Genomic DNA, 15,946 nt, shown 5'->3' with positions numbered 1-15,946 from the left:
ATAAATGTGTAAAAAAAAATTTTTCTTAAATGGGTGCTCCAACCTGAAAAAGATGCAATTTTGCTGGAGCGGCTCTTTACAAGCAGCATAGTGGTGCCTGTGCAATACCATTACAGGCCATGTTAGAGGTTTCATGGGTGCCAGAAATTTTGGCAGATGCATATATCACGTCCGCATTGCTCAGACCTGCGTATTGTTAGAACACTGTCTGAGGAGTTGCTATCACAGTCAGCTCGCCTTTCACGCAAATAGCCAATATTTTAAGGGCCGCTCACCAGGCCACATAGCAAATTTTGGCTATATGCTGAAGTTGTTCATTCCATCTAGGGTGTGTTCTACTGCAAGAATTTTTCATATTGGCTCATTATTAGCAGAATATTTGGAGCGTCGCAAACCCATGGTTTCAGGAGGCAAGCTTAACTGCCAACATAGACAACCTCGCCACTTGCCCCGTCTAGCCTCTGCAAGCAAAATTCCTTCCCTGCATTCTTCCATACCAGAGAAAAAGTTTATTTGAACAAGACGTCACTAACATTGCTAGTCACGGTGACGGCATGATACGAGCAAGGTGAGATCATTTACAAAATGAGCACTATATACATGGCATATGTTTTCAGAGAAATTTGTTTAGAAAAAATTGATTTCGACAAAAGACGATATGAACATTTTGAGTCGCAATGACGTCACAATTCCACTGGATGATAACATATACAGAGTCCTAAATAAATGTCAGAGTCCACATGGCCTCACTAACATATAACCACATAGACCCAAAGAAATGCATAGTTACACATAAACCAACAGTCACGTTATATAAAATGTTGAATATGTACAATGCACACAATGGTTATGTACAATGGTGATGTGACAGGGGCACTTTATATAAATATGTAGTGATGCTATGAGATGTGCATGTACAAAAATTTTCAAGCATACGAGAGTACACACGCACAGAAATCACGAGCACCCACATATGTACATTCAATCAATACATTCGATAGCCTGGCTACAAGAACAAGGCTGGTCGAAAATTAAGCCATGTGCGTCCATCAGCCACCAACAGGAAACAGCGTGACTACTGTCGAAGGAACTCCCCTTCACCAAGGAAGAACAGCTCCTCTGACAGGAACGACAGTAGGTCAGAGCGGAGCCTCCCTAGAAGTGGAAACAGAGGGTGGCAGCAATCCCACATGGCAACTGCCTTGCACCGGTTACGTCACGCACAAGAGGTCCCATTGCAATTAAAAGCCGTGCAAGGTGGCCACATGAGCAACAACCAGATTTGATAAAACAGTTAACTCCAAGGCCAGGAAACCAGCATGCCCGGCCCTCCAAAATATCCTAGCAATGACGCATTGCTGCAGCACATGCTTATAGAATTCATGAAAGGGGGCAATTGGGACACAGCGAAGATGGGCCCATGCCCCACTGCTCTAGTCTGTCACGCGCTGGGAGCACTTGCCACCCTAGAAGCCACATGTAGTTACACAGATGGCCAGGCAGAAAGGATGTCATTATTGCACCCCACAACACATTAGTGGAATGTGCGCGGCGCACTGCGCTAACCAGAGGAAGCACTAAAGCTGACATTCTATTCACAACTCAGTTTTCGAGGATGGCTACATCAGGACATACTTGTGGTACATGGCGATAAAATGACCTGGCCATAAAGTAAAATGAAGGTACGTTTAATACTTGCGACCTGCAATTTAAGCGTACGCCCAGGAACAGGTAACAAATCTTCGTGCAAAGAAAATAGCCGGCTAGTTCACGTGCAGGACACTGATCACCGAGTAACAGCCAGAGCAGAAATCACAGAGCAAGAAGCCGGCAGCAAACAGACACAGATGGAAACGCGAACCCACTGTCAGAATGTGGCTGCCCAAGTGCCGCTGACAGACCAGTTCTGTACTGCCCGACCAGAAGAAGGGCCTGTAATGATGTACTAACACGTAAGGGTGGTTGTACAATGTGACAAACATGCCACACATGGCCGCAAAATAGACTGTGCTAAGTACTTTCTTTTTAATAGGTGTAAATCGTACCCCTGAGCCTCCTGAATATTTTGTACTGCATCTTCATGAATTGAAAGCCACACAGAGTCTGATATGCCATCATAGGTGTAATCAAGGCCTAAATGCGAATAGAATCACTCTTTTGAAGGTGGAAAAAGGGACTTGGGGGCATGTCTGTAGGAAACCAACTGACATTTTGAAAAATTTAGCATCGCACCTGAAATATTTCCGTACTAAGTGAAAATTCAAAGGCTACGGGTTAAGGTGCCTTCGTTCAAGGGATACAATGTGATGTCATTGGCAAAGGCCGTCACCTTCACACCACTACAAGGCAGTGGGAGGCTACACACACAAGGGTCTCTCAGTAATGAGTACAGAAATGGCTTAAGGCTGAGCACATAGAGTACTGGGAATAAAGGGCACCCTTGATGAACACCACGAATAATGGGAAATGGTGCACTTTCACCTCCATCAAGAAACAATGTACTTCAGATATTTGAATAGGCATTCCTAATAAGTTCAACAAAATTTGACGAAAAACTAAACAATGTCACTATAGTATGTAGCTATGTTCAAAGCCATCGAATGCCTTTTCTTGATCTAGTGAAACCAAGAGATCCCGTGCTGATATGGTCAGGGTGTACATCATGTCCCACTTAACAAACGAGAGACTATGTATATCTCTGCCAGGGACTGAGCATGCCTGATGGTGTCCTATTAAGAAAGGCATCCGGCTTCCCAAGCGTCGAGTGACACAGCTGCAAAGGTTTTGCAGTCAACATTGAGAACCATGACTGACCTTCAATCCTCTGGACGAACTGATGATGGATCATGACTGCGTATCAGCACAATGCAAATGTCGCAATAACTGGGAATTCAAAGTTCTCAAAGCAGTGGCAAATAACAGACATGAAAGTGGCACCAATATTTTCCCAGAAGGTTAAATAAGCTCAACGGGCAACCTGTCTGGCCCTGGGGCTGAGCCACGCTTCATAGAAGATAATACTCCTTCACCTCATCAGCTGACAGCCGTGCACAAAGACAATCAGCCATCTTTGTGAAACCTTTGGTGGAACCTGGAGTAGCACAGGTGGGTTGCCTTAGGTGGAACCTGACGCAGCCCACTAAGCATTGTATTAGATCCTAGAGCACCATGATCTATTTGCATAGCCGTAGGTGCCGTTTCAAAACGCATTACAGAGTGAAGAATTAAGCGCGGGAGGCATACAAGAAGTGCTCTTGTAACCACAGAACCCAATGGCTTCGGCTGTCTAAAAAGTGCCTTTCTTGCGAAGCACATAACTTCAGGTTGCATGCACACACAGGTTATGTCTGCGTCACCAAGTAGCAGCTGACGAAGACTATGTTGCGATGAGGCATTGGAAACATGTAGTTCAGGCTTCCAGGCCTGCATCAGCAGAGTGAGTCGATTGGCCCAAAGGGCAATACGAACATTTGTTGGTAGTATCCGCTAGTTCTTCTAACAGTTGTCCAAGGGTACATCCTTCAACTGAACGATGTAAGCGCCACTGCACTTTGAGCACGTCCAATGACTTTAGGCCAGGTCACGGCTTTTGACAAACTAGAGAGCAAGCGCGTGTCATGTAGAATGCAGATGTCGAGGTGCCAAGGTTTTACTGATGAGAAAGGAGAGGCAAACTTCAAGCAAAACTGGTCTTTGATCGGAGATATAAACAGCAGATGAAGGTAAAGGTAAAGTTATCACATCAGATTGTGAGACATACAGAGCTAAAGTGCTTGGCACACAGGCGTGATATAACCTGCTAAGCGTCGCGCCGCGTCCAGATAAACCAAGATTCGTGTATGAGTCCGTAAGTATCCAGCAACAAAAAGTGCTGGATTAGATGACACAACGCCCATGCGTTCCAGCCAGATCGACCGCAGCCTGGGCCTTGCACATCAGCTCCATGTGACAACAGTCTAGGAAATACACATCCAGGTCATGAAAAAAATCATTAGGCAGTGGTTTGCGCTGGTCCGTAGATGCACAAAATATGTAACTTAAATGAAGATAGTGCACAGTCAAATCTCAATATTTGCCTTGTCCCATCATAAAAAAAAACATGACCTAACAGTGAGCTCCTTGGAAAATAATGCTGCCGACCTCACTAGAGAATGATGTCGCGAAAGAGAAAAAAAAAAACAATATAGGTTGGTATGCGTTTGAAAGCAAGAACATGTCCAATGGTGAAAAACTGTGTTTCTTGCAAACAGAGAATGTCGCAATTTTTAGCAAGGGCCAAATAGATATCTTTGACTTGGTTTATAGGACTTCGGCACCCCTGTGAATTTAATTAAGTATTCAGGGCGTCAGCCACATTAAGTTATGAAAGTCTCAACAAACTGACCTGGTCGTTTTGTTCAAGTCGGCACCCTGGGAACAACTCCAGGGGGCATGCACCACACATCACAAGACACGCTTCGACACTCCCTAAGAAGGCCGAGGTTTCTTCGGTCGCTGTAACTTGGTGCGGCGAGCTGGGGCGTCATCCGAACCAGAGTCCGATATGTGGGCACGCTTTACTTCTCGTGGGACCACAACTTTTACGTCCAATCCATCCAGGCTTGGTGAGAGTCTAACGCTGTTTTTTGATGACGTCGGTAGCGGTTGGGCTGCAGGATCGATGTTCTTGCCGCCAACAACTTCAGTAGCCAGGGGCTCATTTAGATGCAACGGTGCAACAGCTTTCACAGAAGCTTTTGGAGACTGCGTTGGAAGCGACACAATTGTGGAGGCTGAAGCCACAGCAGGTTTTGTTGATGTACCCAGCATAGAAGTCATAGGGTCAGGTGTTTTCGTAGTGTTTAAAGCTCCAGCAGCAGCGTCTAAGTCTGAGCGCAGTTCAGGGCACATGACCGTAGGATGACCATCCCCGCAACGCTGACATGGACAGTCACATCCTTTGCTTTCATGGCCGTCGATTCCACGATGGCCACAGAATGGTGCGGTGCACTGTGCATGGCAATGGTCACTCGAGCTGCACTGATGACACACACTTCGTAAACCGTGGTAGTCAAACTTCACTCGATGACCAGAGACTCGCAGATAATTAGGGACAGGGTTTGTGGTGCACATCTCCATCCGAACGAAGCGCGTACCTGTGAGCACGCCATGTCGTCCGCTCATAAGACCAGCATTGACAGACAGCACCTTGCCGTATGGTGAGAGTGCCTGGATGAGAACTTCGTTCGGAACGAAGGATGGCAAGAAGAGGCAGGCTACATTGGTGACCTGCAGGCCGACAGGAACAACAAGACAACGCTCGCCACCGATGACAAGGCAGCCAGCATTGACAATTAGAGTCATGGAAGCCATGCTCTTGACAGTAACTTGGAAGTTGAGGCCTCCCATGTGCTGGACGCAGTAGACCTCAGAGAGGCCAACTATTGAGGCTGTCGCATCGACGACTGTCTCGGGACCATTCCCCGCAGGGACAACAACATTGAAGACTTGGGCCTTTGAGGGAGTCCACGACACTGTAGGCGCCATGGCATGAGAGGTGGACGTCCCTGATGTGTAACACGCAGAGATGTCAGCAGTTACACATTAATGATCGTCACATTGTATACATGATGTTGAATTTACATGAAAACATGCATGAAAGTACCAGCAAAATGGCTGATGTACAACCCTTGTATGCTGACCAAGTATGCCCACCTGTGTTCTGAGCAACAAGAAAATGACTTGGATGATACAATCTGCACGTATGTCGTTTCAGAGGTATCTCTAAAGCACATGAATCTGTTAATGGAATGGTGAAATATATTTAGAGCATTTTTTAATTTCATTTATTTTCTTTAATTTAGCCACTCGGCATGAGCCAGCAGGTGTGTGCCCATTATTGGTCAATCTTCTAGAGTAGGCATGTCCCACTATGATTACTGAGTGTGTCCAGATAAGGACAGACTGGAGGGATCCCGACTATTAATTTTCAGCAAAATTTTGATGAGGCAGTAAAATGTCTCTGTAGAAAGGAATCAACCTTCATTTTGCGACACTTGGCATGGATTTCTTTTAAAATACTCTTATTTTGCTAAAGGTAGAAAAGAGCGTTTTAACGACTTGCACATTTTACAAATTCGAAGGCCTACCACTAAAATTAACACATTGTACCCTGCCAAAATGTTTTTGGTAAATCTATGTCACCAGTACTATTGGCCCACAAGAAGTTAAATTTGTGTCACCCACAGTATGTTCTTGGAAAATTTACAAACTTTGGTATTAGAGCAGCTGCATCCGACTAACTCAAAAACCAGGGGTTTTTGGGCTATTTTAGTTAAGGCGATAAACTGAAAAATATTTTGGACAAATCTTCAAAAGGTTTCTTGCAAACTAAAAAAAAATGCAACACCACGTATTTCACAATAAAAGCCAGAAAATGCCAAAATTAGAACATTTTATGGCCATTTTAAAATAATCTTCGCTGATTTCTATGAAAATTTTATAGAATAACCAACCAGGACTGGTAAATGTAGTACTGCAAAAACATGTTGCATTATTTTGTTTTAAATGAGAAAATTGAGCCTATCTTAAGACCCATGTATGGACATCCCAACAATGTGTCTCGTTCTAAAATAAAAATTGCACTCACTGAATTCTGAACTCATTCTTTTTGTTGTAGTAAAGAAGAGCAACGCAGATTTTCTTTTTTGCATCTTTTTAGCCATGAAACGAGTTGAGCTGGAGGTTTCAGGGCTCCTGCATCCATATTCCTACTACAGTATTTCAGATAGCAGATGCAATTAGCGATCAATGACAGAAATAGGTTACCCCGACCAGTCTTAAAAACTCTTATGCGCTCTCACATGCTTTCTACCTCAACATACAGTAGTAGGAATACGGATGCAGAGCTCTGAAAACTCCAGCTCAACTCATTTCATGGCTAAAAAGAGGCAATAAAGACAAAATGAGCCACTCTTTACAACAAAAAGAATGAGTTGAGAATTCAATTAGTGTGATTTTTATTGTTAGACCAAGACACATTGTTGGGATGACCACAAACACCATGGCTTAAAATAGGCTCAATTTGCTCACTTAAAATAAAATAATGCAACATATTTTTGTAGTACTATACTTACCAGACCTGGGTGGTTATTCTATAAAATTTTCATAAATATCCATGATGATTACTTTAAAATGTCCATAAAATTTTGGCATTTTAGGGGTTTTATTACAAAATGAATATGTGGCATTGTTGCATGCTCTTTTTTTTTTGAGCTTGTGAGAAACCTTTTGAAGATTTGTCAAATATTCCTCAGCTTCATCGCCTTGAGTGAAATGGCCCGAAAGCCCCCAGATTTCGGTGTCAGTCAGAGGCAGCTGCTCAAAAACCAAAGTTTGTCAATTTTTCAAAAACATAGCATGGGTGACATATATTTACCTTCCTGTGGGCCAATAGTACTATGGTGTAGCTTTATAAAAAAAATTTTGGTGGGATACACTGTGTTACCTTTGGAGAAACAGGAATTTTTTAAAAGAAATCCATGCTAAGTTCTGTAAAACAAAATTGTCAAACCGCTTTATTCTTTAACGAACTGATGCTGGTGTATCGTGAATAATCTGAAAAAAAAAAAAAAAAAATTGCGCAGCATGGTTTAGGAAGGCTTCGATGTTACCGATGATATAAGCTTGTTTGGGGATCCCAAGTGGCAGACATGTATTCTAGTTTGGGACGGATTAATGTGGTGTCCGCTAGTTTCTTAATATACATTGGGGCATCTCTTAAATTATGTTTAAGAAGTCTAAGAGTGCAGTTAGCAGAGGCAAGGGTAAGATTAACATGATTATTTAAGTTGTGGCAAGTTCAACAATGAGGTTATCAAGGGAGTAAGTAGTTGGAATTCGTGGCCTATTGGTGAAAGACATGAGTTTAGTTTTGGAAATATTTAATGGCATTAACCAATTTGAACACCATACACTTATCGCTTCTAGGTCAGTTTGTAGCAATTTGCTATCACTGTTGCACGTTAGACATTCATAAAGTACACAATCATCTCAACATAGTCTGATTTTGGTCGTCATGTAACTGGGTAAATCATTGATATAAATTAGAAAAAGTATAGGTCCAAGTATGCTGCCTTGTGGAACTCCATACATAATATCAACATAACATGAGTTAGAATTGTTAACTGGTGTAAACTTTACCCTATATGAGAGAAAATCGGTGATGCATGCAATTATATTAGAGCGAATGTTAAGTTGTGGAACTTTAAGCAATAACTTATGGTGCGGAATGTGATAAAATGCCTCAGAAAAATCTAAAAACATTACATCAACTTGAAACCCAATGTCCATCAGTGCATGTATGTCATTAATACATTCGGCAAGCCTGGTGTCGCATGAGTAGCCCTTGCGAAAACCGTGCTGATGCTTGAAAATAATGTTATGGTCTTCAAGGTAGTTGATGACTTGAGCGTGTATGATGTACTCGAGTAATTTACATATAGTGCTGCTTAAAGAGATGGACGATGATAAAGTGGAGAAGCATAATCACCTGATTTGAAAATCGGGATTATTTTAGTTACATACCAGTCATTAGGAATGCAGCTGGTTGATAGAGACATTTTCCCACCTCATATAAAAATTTCGCTGAAAGCTAAACATAGTCGGGACCACTCAGCCTGTTCTTATCTGAACACACCCTACTACATCAAACTCGTCAAACCAAACCAAATCAAGCTATCTTTGTATAGCATCAAATAGGCATCACCAATAAACAAAACTTTGCTTGAAATTGATTATAACATGTGCATTGGATCTGCATGCAATATCACCAGGGCTGGATACTCTGAAGAAAATCCAAGTGAAGAAGAAAGCATAGCCATCGAAGACCATCTTTCAAGTCACAACACCTAATCTGACACGCCGTTTCTTGAATATGTGCCCACCCCTCATGTAATATCCCATTTAGGGACCTTTGAAGTATAATAAATAAAATAAAAATAAATAATAATATACTGCATGCATCAGTCATGTTTTGAGGCAACAACAACTATATTGAAAAACAATAAACATGCACATATGTAAATATGCAATACGCGTATATATGTGTATGTGTGCATTAGTACAAAACATTTTATTTATTTGAATACCTTCAGGTATTCAAAATAATTCTGTAACGCCCATAGGGCGTTACAGAAGGGAGTGGGAACAATAAATAGGAAATAAAAAACACAAAGCAAATATTAGGTAACATATTCAAGCGCATTTTTAATATAGCTGGGGTCCGTAATAGATACAATGGAGGTGGGCAAGTGGTTCCAATCATTACAAGTTTGAGAGATGAAAGAATGAAAGTGTTGGTTAGTGTGACAACGAGGAACAAGCACTTTATAAAGATGATCAATACGAGGTGCAGATGGGACGATTACGAAGATAACTTGAGGTAAAGCACAAGGGAGCACATCGGACAACAGAAGGGAACGAAGACGCAGCACTCTTTTCTGTTGTCCCACGTGCTCTCTTGCCTCAAGTAAACGGTGCAGTACTAACTAGTTCACGAGTCTGTTCTTTTGTACAAAGATAATTAACCCAACGTCACTTCTACTGGAATTTTTTCTATACATGTGTGTTATCAAGGCTTTTGTACAGGTAGTATTTATTTCAACACGAAAGTCCACCTATTGCAGCAGTGTGACAGCCCATGCTCACCAGCATTTCTTCCAGAACTCGGCTGCCGCGGTGTCTGGGTACCAGCTGTGCGCAGGATTCTAAGGGTTTGTGTGTGAGCCTCGGATGTCGCAGGAAGGCTGCACAGATCCTGTGTCGTCTGCGAGCTGGCTGTGCAAAGCAGTGGGGCTCGGCTGCATCTGCACGTCTTACCCTACAAAGGTGTCAATACCACTAAAATCAGTCACTGCATTTAGATATGTCGTGACACTTACTGTTTGTGATGCTTCAGGCCGACTACTGCATGGCGCAGGCAAAGGCTGGAAGTGAAGAATAATGGTGCATGAAGTGCGCTGCACGTCCACTCATTACTGTACTGCAGACATTGCTGCAGTTCCTGGTCAATGTACTGAGGTAGAAGTTCTTTTTTAAATCTTTGTTATTGCACATATGCCTCACAGAAAAAGACATTATTACTTCGCTAATCAGTATTTTGGGCGCATGAATACGCCTTTGTTAGCTTGCATTGTTTGCGGCCATGAAATGACGGTACTTTAGAGCAGTGTACAGCGGTAGTTTCCTTTTAACTCAACACATATTTCCTGCTACGCGATTTAATAAATAAAAAAATATGCGCACAACACTGTCGATAGCGCAGTAGCAAAAAATTACTCGGTTAGCTCATTTACTAATACAAAGGGCGTAAGTGGTACTTGAAGTACGGTGGACGGCAGCAGTTTCGTTTTGTTTGAATCCGCATATCTTTACTGTTGCCCGATTTAAACAAGAAATTAAAAAGCACACTGCGCGCACGAGCCAACCGATATGCAACAGTAAATGGTACTCGGTTAACACATTCGCTAATAAAGCCGGCATTGATCGCAGATTGAGCACGAAAATGCGTCACTTACCACCCTGTTCGGAACGAAGAGCGTTGGTATCGTGCCCGGGCGCAGCGCCGGTCTAAACGCAAAGCCCATTTCCTGTTGCATCCGCGGGTCGAGGGTGTAATCCTCCGGCGCGAAGTGCCGACCACAAACGAGCGCAAATTTCTTCGTCGGCGGAAGTCCAATGCATTGCAGCCAGGCAAGGCGCAGCGCTTCATCACAAGGCAGCCTATGCCGAATGCGCCCTGGCCGATCACTGGGCTTGCAACCGACAACAGAGCATGGCGGTTGTTGCGACATATTTACGGGCACTAGACTGACGGTATTACAAGTCAGTGCCACATGAACACTAAGGTAGACCCAAGCAGATGAAAAAGCATGACAGCGCGCTACAACACGGCGAAAAATGTAATCGGTCCATTCTCTGCGCGCGCGACAGCGACTGCACGACGTCTGAACTTGAGTGTACCGTGAGTGTACTAGATAAATGACTAGATGCAGATACAGAAGAAAAATTCAAGAGCCGCCACTAAGTGAAAACAGGAAATACGTCACGTTAGTATCAATGCCATTCGTTAACTGGCGCAAGCATCGAAAAAAAATAATGTGAAATGAAGTTAACAAATAAAATTTTTTTCTCACTAAAATTAAGAAAGTTTGCGTATAAATGAACTTATACATTGCAATGATGATGATGATAATGATGATGATAGCAACTTTATTGTACTGCCGGATTAAGAGGAAGCTTTAGCTCGAGTGCTCCTATCTAAATACATGTAAAGGACAATTCGTTTTTCTCGGCAACCACTGCACCAAATATGACGAGGTTTGTTACATTTAACAGACAAACTTAAAATCTAGTGACTGTTGGTTTCGAATTTTTGAGTTAGATTGTCCATTTTTATTAAAAATTGGCAAAAATCAAAAATTTTCAAAAAACGAAACTATCAAGTTTACAACTATGTAACTTAACTACTAAAAACGATAATACAATTCTGTGAATTGCATCTAATAGTACATCTAAAGCGGACAAAATTGATATGTTACACATGAACATAAAAACATTTAATCATAGGGAAATACAACTTTTGCAAAACCGTTGTAACCAACGTAACCAATCTACGTAACATGTAAAATGACATATTGAATTTGTCCGCTTTGAATGATCTAATGAATGCCGTTTACAGAACCGCGATATCGGTTTTTGATGCAGAGCTATGAATTTGTAAACTTCGTGCTTCTATTTTTTTCAAACGGTCAAATATTTGAAAATCGTTTTAAGAAAATTCAAGCCCTAAATCAAAATTCCGCTTCCAACAGTCACTAGAATTTAACTTTCTCTTTCAAATGCGACAAATTTCATCAAAATAGGTCCAGGGGTTATCTCATAAAAACGTTTTTGCGTTTTGCATGTATTTGAATAGGCCGCGTCGGAGTTGGGCCCGAGCTAAAGCTTCCTCTTAAGAGGAAGCTTTAGCAGGAAGCATCGCCATGGCATCGCTCGGGCCCAACTCCGACGCGGCCTATTCAAATATATGTAAAACGCAAAAACGTTTTTCTGAGCTAACCCCTGGACAGATTTTAATCAAATTTGTTGCAATTGAGAGAGAAAGTTAAGTTCTAGTGACTGCTGGAAGCATAATTTTGATTTAGGGCCTGAATTTTGTTAAAAATATTCAAATATACGACCGTTTGAAAAAAAATAGAAGCACGAAGTTTACAAATTCATAGCTTTGCATCAAGAACAGATATCGCGGTTCTGTAAACGGCATCCATGAGATCATTCAAAGCGGACAAATTCGACATGTCATTTTGCATCTTACGTGAATTTGTTACGTTGGGTACAAGGCCTCTGCTTAATTATTTTTTTTTTTTTGTATTCATGTGTAACATATCAATTTTGTCCGCTTTAGATGCAATTCACAGAATTGTATTACCTTTATTCGTTGTTGAGTTACAGAGTTGTAAATTTGATAGTTTGGTCTTTTGAAATTTTTTTATTTTTGCCAATTTTTAATAAAAAATTGACGACCTAACTGAAAAATTTGAAACCAACAGTCACTAGACTTTAAGTTTTTCTTTTAAATGCAACAAACCTTGTCAAATTTGGTGCAGTGGTTGCCGAGAAAAACGAATTCTCCTTTTACATGTATTTAGATAGGAGCACTCGAGCTAAAGCTTCCTCTTAAGAGGCCCCTACTCCCCGTCCCCGGCACACAGGCCTTGGGGACGGGCAGTGGCGTAGGAGGGCCGGGTGCCGTGGACAGGGAGCAGTGGGCCCCGGGTGCAAAGGGCCAGTGGGGGGGGGGGGGGGGGGTCATATACGTCTGAATTAAGACACCCGGAAATTGTTGATATATCCTCGACTACACCCAGTGGGGGGGGGGGGGGGGGGGAAGACGTACCTATGGGCCCCAGGTGCCAGACGACCTAGCTACGCCACTGGGGACGGGGGCCGGGACCTCCGCGATTAAAAGCAAGCAAAGAGGTCTTGACTCTTTGCGGCTTCTTCCGCCAGGCGGATGGCGTGTTGCTGTGGAGTAGGGTCCTCGGTCAGCAGCAGGGCTTCCGAGGCCTCTCTACAATTTATGTTTGCTTTAGCCCCTGGGGAGCTAGCACATTCCCAGATTATGTGATCGATGGTTCCTCCCACCCCACAGTGTTTGCACTTATCGTTTTCTCTATGATGCATAACATGGTATGCCCAGACCGGGTTTACGAAGTTCCCAGCTTACAGGCGTCGCCATGCGACTGCGTCTCTATTGTTTAGACATTTATCCGGTGGTGGCACCAGTCTCCTGCGTAGCCTATAATTTTCGTCAATCTCCGTAAAATTTTGCAGATGCTCGTCCATGTTCCGGCAGTCGGGCGGTTCCACAGCCACCCAGAAGTAGAGAGCTCGGGCTAACTTGTGGGGCGCCTCGTTGCCAGGAACGGACGTGTGTGCGGGGGTCCAAATTAGGCTAATTTTTCTGGTCAGCCGTCTACTGGCCAGAACCCTTGCCGCTTCCGGCGAGATCCTACCCTTTCCAAAATTCCAGATGGTCGTTTTGCTATCGCTAATTATAAAATTTGCTTCCGTTCCCATGCAAGCGAGTGCTATCGCAACTTCATCAGCCGTTTCCGAGTTGCGGCTTCTAATGGTGGCGGCCGATATGGGGGCACCTCGGCTAGAGTATTCTAGTACACTCTACCTCAGCCATCGACCACCAAGGTGATCGCCGCACCCGACTTATCACTTGCCGCGTCCACGTATGCAACAGACTTGCTGTCCATCGAATCAAAGCGTTTGACTAGTGCTTCTGCTCTCTTTTCCCTCCTCTTCGTGTTGAATATGGGATGCATGTTACGAGGGAGTGGGGGAATGATTAGATTTTTTTGGCAGCCCAGCGGGACGTTTGTCTTGCCTCGTAGTCCCCTATCTGTTTGCAGGCCTACCATATCGAGGATAGCTCTGCCCATGATCGTTCGGCTTAATCTTTCGAGCTGCGAAATTCTGACAGCCTCCGCTATTTCCTCCTAGGTATTGTGCACTCCCATAGAGAGGAGCTTCTCTCTGGAGGTGCTAATTGGTAAGCCTAAGGCCCTCTTTATGCACCGTCGAATTAGCGAGTCGAGTTTCCTCCTCTCCTCTGACCTGATGTTTAAGAAAGGCATGGCATAGCACACGCGGCTTATTACGTATGCTTGGGTTAGTTTAAGCAAGCTTCTTTCCTTCAGGCCTCGTCCTTTCAGCGCGACCCTTCTAAATATGCCAAGGGCTTGCGTGGCAAATCCCTCTAGATTTTTGATTGCCCCATCATTATATCCGTTTTACTGTATGAAAAGTCCCAAGATTCTGATTTGGTTTACCTTTGGGACTGGTTTCCCCTCTACTTTAATGTCAAATTCCCAGCTACGCTTGCACCGGAGCGACTTTGGGTTGTAGACGAATAATTCCAATTTTTGCGGGGAGCATGAGAGACCCCTACTGGTAGCATAGTCCAAGACAGTGTCCGCCGTCGCCTGCAGGCACTCATCGATACTCGCATTGCTCCCCTGGTTGGTCCAAAGGGTGATGTAATCCGCATACATAATGAAATTTAGCCCCTCTATGCTTCTCAGAGCTTTGGGGAGGCCCCTCATTGCCACGTTGAAGAGGGACGGGGAGAGAACCAAGCCCTGCAGTGTGCCCCTGCTTCCTAATTTCAGTGTTGGAGATTCAATATCTTGGAACTTCATGCAGGCAGTTCTGTCTGACAAAAAGTCCTTGACATAGAGTGACATACATACACTGCGACTTACTTTTCTTGCGTAACCTAACAACAAGGCAATGATGTACACATGATGTGCCAGATCAATTGGCTAGATGCATGAGCGTGCTTGCGCCAGACAAGCCACTGAAAGGAGCGAGGCCGGCTGCGTGTGTGAATGTGGACCTGTCTTTTCTCTCTCTCTCTCTTTTAATGTAGCCTTGTTTCAACAACGGATGACACCGAACATCGCATTAGGCGTGCGATGCTCTACCAATTGAGCTACCGCGGCACCGTTTCCCCATCTACTTTCTTGGGTATTTGTTCCCTAGTAGAACCCTGAGAGTGTTTGCCAGTGCCACCACTCACAGACATTAGCGAAGGTTGTAGGATCATTCCCCACCTGCAGCAAGTTTATTCATCCATTTCATTTCCATTAATTTATCGTTTCTCTATTTCATTTATTAAGCACAAGTAATTTCCCCTATGTTGGCCTTGGTGTCAGTGTTTGTTGGCTTCTTATGATATGACTAATAGCAAGAATAGTTGTATATGACTTGTGTATATATCAAATAGAAACATAAGCATTTAACGGCCAAAAAACTTGTCTATTTCAAAGAAGTTGTAGATTGCACTAAGCGAGGACTTGCGCTGAAGTTCTGTCCATCTATGAAGGCTGCTTAAAAGCACTTAAATAAGAGGGAGAGAGGGGTCCTCCCTTTCCTGGAAGTGCTCTCTCTCTATTTTTTTTTTTTGGAGAGCGAAATTTACTTGGAGAAAAGTTAAGAGGTAGGGCTTCCAAGAGAGGTGTGCGAATCTGAAAGCCTTACATATTCAGGTGATTGAGACGTAACTGCAGGAAGCTGATTGTGGGAAGGAGTTAACCCACGTACATGTTTTCATCCCTTTGGACACTGTATAGTTGCTGCCAAACTTAAGTGCTCAAAGCTGAAAAATATAACTGGTTATAGGTGATTAATTACTGAAAAATGTAATTGAGTTACAGTGAGCATTACCGAGTAAACAAAGTAATCATTAAATTACAAAAGTACCAAAATACATAATTGGTTACATGTAATTCATTACAATCAAATGTGCCGAAAACACTTATTTTTTGCCTGCCCTACGAAGATTTTGAAGCAAGAACGATAGCTCACAATGAATAGTTACAGAATTTACCCA

General features: G+C 43.1%; 1 protein-coding gene across 1 annotated transcript; it reads right to left on the bottom strand.

Annotated features, from left to right (window-relative positions):
* Positions 1 to 494: 494 nt before the first annotated feature.
* On the bottom strand, positions 495 to 11,053 carry LOC142577488 (uncharacterized). The gene is made up of 4 exons (XM_075687101.1): positions 10,557 to 11,053; positions 9,921 to 9,965; positions 9,688 to 9,859; positions 495 to 5,546 (listed from the first exon to the last, which is right to left on the bottom strand). Exons 1-4 carry the CDS (start codon positions 10,830 to 10,832, stop codon positions 4,468 to 4,470), a joined length of 1,572 nt encoding a protein of 523 aa, XP_075543216.1. The 5' UTR covers positions 10,833 to 11,053; the 3' UTR covers positions 495 to 4,467.
* Between the last annotated feature and the right edge of the window lie 4,893 nt (positions 11,054 to 15,946).

Source organism: Dermacentor variabilis, chromosome 1 (assembly GCF_050947875.1).
Source record: "Dermacentor variabilis isolate Ectoservices chromosome 1, ASM5094787v1, whole genome shotgun sequence".
Lineage (NCBI taxonomy): Eukaryota > Metazoa > Arthropoda > Arachnida > Ixodida > Ixodidae > Dermacentor > Dermacentor variabilis.
Note: the sequence above shows the minus strand (reverse complement) of the source record. Positions and strands in the feature narration are given on the sequence as shown.